This window comes from Chelonoidis abingdonii, chromosome 7 (assembly GCF_003597395.2).
Source record: "Chelonoidis abingdonii isolate Lonesome George chromosome 7, CheloAbing_2.0, whole genome shotgun sequence".
Classification (NCBI taxonomy): domain Eukaryota; kingdom Metazoa; phylum Chordata; order Testudines; family Testudinidae; genus Chelonoidis; species Chelonoidis abingdonii.
Genome location: NC_133775.1, coordinates 29,590,443 through 29,596,442, shown reverse-complemented (window position 1 = coordinate 29,596,442; position 6,000 = coordinate 29,590,443). Strand labels below are relative to the sequence as shown.

The following is a 6,000-nucleotide window of genomic DNA, read 5'->3' as shown; positions in this document are numbered from 1 at the left end:
ATAAAATTGCATATAACTAGAGTACAGTTCAAATACACCATATAGTTCAACACTTAACTCCTCAGTTGTATAAAATTAACAAGCCTTTATTTTTAGATATACAATTTTTCAAATGGTAAAGAGAAATTTTTGAAACTGAACAAGTATCATGATATTCTTGTGGCTATATTTTTATGGCTGTTTTTAAAGGAGAGGATTGCATAATATTCACATTGTCAAATGTACTCACTAATGCCACGGAAACTATGCTCCTTCTCCTCCCCCACACCCCCAAATAAAGTCTCATTTCCTTACTGACGTTTATTATGCCATGTTGGACATTTATTTTACTTCCCATAGTTAACTGCTTGTTGATACAATTCAGAAATAGCATATCATCATGGAATTATTAAGAGGCCGCTTCAATTTATGTCCATCTAGAGTTTAATCTGGATATCAAATAGACATGTTAGAATCAATGCCCTAGATTCCTCTGTTTTACTGTACACCCAGTGTGAATGATCACTGTACTTCACAGAATAGAAAATCTCTGAACCATATTAGGTTATAAATGACTGAAAATTAAAATGATAAACAATCAAACTGTGATCTCCAGCATTTATTAAAATCTTTTAAAGTTCATAAACGACAAAGTTACTGTAGAATTTATCGCATACAGCTAGCATACAACAGCATGTCCTCAATCTAAATGAAATACAAAAGATTTTAACATTTTTTTTTATACAAAGAGTTTTTCTTTAATTTATTAATGTGATGATATATTTTTATTACATAAAATTTGCTACAGCAAAGTATCTTATACTTTTCTTGTACATATGTAAATTTGGGTGGACAAAGGCTGCAATCGGTGTCAACCTCCTAATGACGTTGTGCAAAAATGCTTGACAACCTAAAGACATACAGAATGTTGGATGGTATAGCTCATACTGGTTTGTAAAATGTCTACAAAGGCTTTTCTCAAAGGAGTGTCATACAGATTAAAAGGATGTAATGTCAATGGTTCATCTGCACTGACATTCAAACAAATACAATAGCTATGTATCAATATAGATCTGTTTTAATAAAAACGAGTCATCCTTGTATGCATGTAAATTGATCATAAAATATGAGCCTAGTTTATTTTAAACTGTTTAGATGTGCTGTTTTAAAGACAGGTCACTGAGATATCCAGCATCAAGTGTACAAATAAAAATAGTATGGATAAGTTTAAAAGCAAAAAATAATGTGCTGAGCGACTGATTCTTAATAAACACTGAAATAAATGTGTAAAAGTGCCAAAAGCTAGTACATGGCAACAGTATCTTAAGTCAGTTGGTGAGAGTATACAAGCCCAAATTCTTACATCTGTGTGATCATACATTCTGTTTCATTGAAAGGAAGTAGGTTAGAAATGAAGAGGCAACGTAACTAAGAAAACAACTGTGGCAGTTTTTAACTATGTCTCTTTTACACATGAATGAAGCACTGTAATTAAAAATCAAATGATCACAGCAGTTCTCCATCCTCAGTTTACTAATATAGTATACCAGAATAAAAACTTGGCAATAACCTCTTATTTTAACAGCTAACAAAACAAAACAAAAAATCTGTATTAATCTAGCAATGCATCCATATTACTTTAGATTTACTAAACCCACTTGTTTCCTCTTAGCTAATGGCAGAGCACTTTTTGATTTTGGTTTTTAAACCAATGCCTTAAGTTAAAAAAAGGGTATTAAACTAGGAGTACTTTAGGAGACACAACATTGACTTTTTTTTTTTTAGTTAGCCATAATCTGTTACAATACTGACCAAAACTTCTTTTACAAGTTTAGGGTCTATGGTGTTAAAAACCCATTTAATACCTACCTACTGAAATGCTGATAATTTACTTGGTTAAATATGGTCTGGGACCTGGTGGAACTGTTCCTGCTCAATGAGATTGTGTACTTCCAATGGCACAGTCAGGTTATGGCATATTTACCTACTGCCCAGCTGAGGAATACAAAGGAAGGAGGCGGTGAAGAGAACTGCAGGTATGTAGAAAACTAAGACACAGGGTCTAGCTACCGTCCCCTACTTAAGCTGTCCAGTTTATGCTAATTTTGGTCAGGCTCCAAGAAGTAATGTTTTTAAGTTAATTTAGCATAGACTTATGTGGCGATAAATACTACCTTCAAAAATGCTAAAAATATTGGCTAGATTTAGTCTGAGCTACCAAAAAAAAAATATATATATATAAATAATCAACTGTAGTCTCAGATACAAGACAGACAAGAAGTATTGGCTGGAACAGACTAGAAGCAACACTTATCTTTCACTTCAGTCTAAATCACAGTAGCCGCAACACCTTCCATTTCACTCACACAAATACATTTTTCAAAATAAAATGGAGCATTCTTGGGTAAAAAACTACTTCATTTTAAAAGAGGGAACTGAACATTACACAGAAACAAATGAAACGACAGAAACCAAAGATAAGTAGGAAAAGTGGTCTAGTATTCTGTGATACAGCAAAACAGTGCTTGCTTAATTGTGCCTAGTCATAAGGGTTGGTGCAAACTGCACACATGGAAGATGGCAATAAAGACCTCAGTCAGCTTTGTGGAATGAAGTAACTAGGTAACTGTTTTGACATATGACTGTCTCAGCTTCACCTCCTCAGTTAATAGAGTGCAAAGATCCCAACGTAAGTCCTGATGTCATCTTGTCCTCTTATACATATTAAAAATCAGCAAATTCTTTTGCACATTTCTCTGTTAGAGACACACGAATATCTTCTTCTTCATAGTCATCAAAGTTGCTGGTATCTCCAGGTCCTCTGCACTTTGGTATAAATGGAGCCTCTACCTATATTTGAGAGAAAAATCATGAAGATGTCGGTTTAAAAGAGCAGACAAGTAAAAATCTACCTTTTAGATTTACTGATATGATAACAAGCATAAAAAAACCTTGATCCTCCACCAGCACTTCTTTAGCACTGACAAGTGAGAAAGCTTAATCAGAATAACTTTACCCAATATAATCCATCATCACATTTACTTAGGGCTTTCTAAAATGAAAATATCAAGAAGCGTTTAGATGTATACATGGAAATTTAAAATCATATCACTTATTGACAAACGTCCAACAAAAATTATTTTTGTTTACTACCCTTCTCGGTCACCATCTCAGACAAAAGCCTAAGCAAATACAGCTATTTCTTATGCCGCACTTGGAAGGTCAAAAAACTCAAGATTCCAACAGACAACAGGGGAAAACGAATTCCCTGTTGAGAATATTCTGCTTCCGGGAGATGATAAAGGTAGAGATAATTCAGTGAGGACTGCACACAAGAGAATCTATCACAATGGTTGAAGAGATGGAAAACGGACTCCTGGCTAGCAGCACTACCTAGGAATCCTGGGACAATTTGGGATCCAAACCTCCCAGATTAAAAAAAAATGCATCCAAAAGACTGGGCAATACCCAATAATCAGAGCACATTATCACTTCAGCTGAAGCTCCCTGACACTTCTCTTACTTACTAGCACCTTTCCTGCATTGAACATCAACTAGTTTGCTTTCATTCATGCCCCAATCTCAGCCAGGTATTAGCAAAGAAGAGAGCTGGCACTGAGTATAATGGAAGGGTGTGTGTGTGTGTGTGTGTCTGTGTGTATGTGGGGGGTGGGTATTGTGAATCATCAGCATGTATACTGGCTCAAAATCCACATCTCCCCCAGCAGCTTCACATACATGTTGTTCAAATATAACTTTCAGGTCCCCTCATGACGATTGTTCCACATTACTAAGAGATCTCCCGAAGATGAAAAAAGTCTGTTTAAATGAGAAGCGAGAGCCCATCCAACCAGTCCCAGAATTGGAACATAATCAATTATATGAAGGGCTACTGAAATGTTAAAAAAAAAATCCAATGAACTCCTTCGCTGTAGTTATTTTTATGACAACAATGATGTCATCTCCATGACACACACACAGCAGTTTAGCTTTAGCATGTTTCAAAAGGCTGACTCCTGTGATTAGATGAAGTACTGTATATACTTGTTCATAAGCTGAATATTTCTGGTAAAAAAGTAATGCATCAAAAAGCAGAGGTCGGCTTATAAACGGGTCTACACCAAAATGTCATACTTTTAAACGCTATGGAATCACTGAATTGAATATCTAATATATTGTTGTTTTGTTTACCTGGAGCGTCTGCAGGCATAGAGCCCCTCAGCTCCCTGTGGCCGTAGTTTGCCATTCCCAGCCAGTGGGAGCTACAGGAAGTGGCGTGCCAGTTCCCGCAGCTCCCATTGGCTGGGAACAGCAAACCGCAGACGCTGGGAGCTGAGAGACTTGGTGCCTGTGAATGCTCCAGGTAGACAAAATGTTCAGGCCTGCCAGCAGCTTACCCAAGCAGGCCAGGAGACAAAGTTTGCCAGCCCCTGAAACACAGGGTCAGCTTATGAAAGGGTCATACAGTTTTTGCTAACCATCTTGGGGGCGTCGGCTTATAAATGAATGGGCTAATGAACGAGTATATATGGTAACTGGTTGGGTTTAACAGTTAGATAGATCAGACTACACTTAAAAAACTCCCCACAAGGTAGTTTCTATTCCTTCCAAAGATATTATTCGCACTATTAAACATAAATAAACTCAGACTCCACTGTAATTTTCCCTACAGTTAATTCTAAGAGTAAAATTGAAATGAATGAGCAGATTCACCTCATCCATGTAAGTTCAATGATCAGCTCCTTTTTGCAGATGCTCCAAAAGACACATTACTGCCTCTTGTGAACAAAGAGCATTAAAGATGGATAATAGAAAGAGGTATATTTGAGGTTAGAAAATATGATTTATGAGGGAAGTCTGAAAAAACGGAGCACATTTAGTCGAGCGAGGACATGATAACAGTCTTCAAATAGATAAAGGTTGTTAGAAAGAGGACAGTGATCAAAACCAAACATCTGTTGAGAAAACAACACAGCAGGGCACAGATTATCCAATAAATTCTTGGAATGTATTAGAGACAATTTTTTTTATGTCAGAAGGTAGAGACAGCTACTAGGGGAGACCTGTTCTAGATTTGAGTTTGACAAATAGGAAGGAATAGTTGAGAATTTGAAAGTGGGAGACACTTTGGGTTGGTGACCATGAAAAGATTGAGTTTATGATTCTAAGGAATGGCAGGAGGGAAAAGAACACAATAAAGACACTGGATTGCAAGAAGGCAGATTAGCAAATTCAGGGAGTTGGTAGGTGGGGGGGAGAGAGGGAACAACATAAAATGTTGACATGATAGAAGTGCCAAATGACTTTTTTGTTTCAGTTTTCACCAAAAAATTAGTACCAATTGGACATCTAACTTAATGAAAGCCAGTGAAAATGAGGAAGGATCAGAGGCTAAAATAGGGAAAGAACAATTTAAAAATTAGTTAGACAAGTTAGATGTCTTCAAGTTACCAGGGCCTGATGAAATACATCTTAGAATACTCAAGGAGCTCACACAGGAGATATCTGAGCCATTAGCAACTATCTCTGAAAAGTCATGGAAGACATGAGAGATTCTGGAAGACTGGAAAAGGGCAAATATAATGCCAATCTATAAAAAGGAAAATAAGGACAACCCAGGGAATTACAGACTGGTCAGCTTAACTTCAGTACAGAAAGATAAATAGAGCAAATAATTAAGCCATCAGTTTGCAAACAACTAGAAGATAATAAGGCGATAAGTAAGTCAGCATGGATTTATCAAGAACAAACTGCGTCAAACCAACCCAAGAACTTTCTTTGACAGGGTAACAAGCCTTGTGGAGGAGCAGGGCAAGCAGTAGATGTGGTATATCTTGACTTTAGTATGGCTTTTGATACTGTCTTGCAAGACCGTCACCTAAACAAACTAGGGAAATACAACCTAGATGGAGCCACTATAAAGTGGGTGCATAACTGGTTGGAAAACAGTTCTTGGGTGCATAACTGGCTGGATAACAGTTCTCAGAGAGTAGTTATCAGTGGTTCACAGTCAAGCTGTAA

General features: G+C 36.8%; 1 protein-coding gene across 3 annotated transcripts in view; it reads right to left on the bottom strand.

The window, feature by feature from the left end:
- Positions 1-583: 583 nt before the first annotated feature.
- PRKACB (protein kinase cAMP-activated catalytic subunit beta) overlaps positions 584-6,000 on the bottom strand; it is a 118,264-nt gene continuing 112,847 nt past the window's right edge. For all 3 annotated transcript variants that reach the window (XM_032798853.2, XM_032798852.2, XM_032798854.2), the window contains exon 10: positions 584-2,829. In XM_032798853.2, coding sequence (XP_032654744.1) covers positions 2,704-2,829 — 126 coding nt within the window. In that variant the 3' untranslated portion in view covers positions 584-2,703. The remainder of the gene's footprint in view (positions 2,830-6,000) is intronic.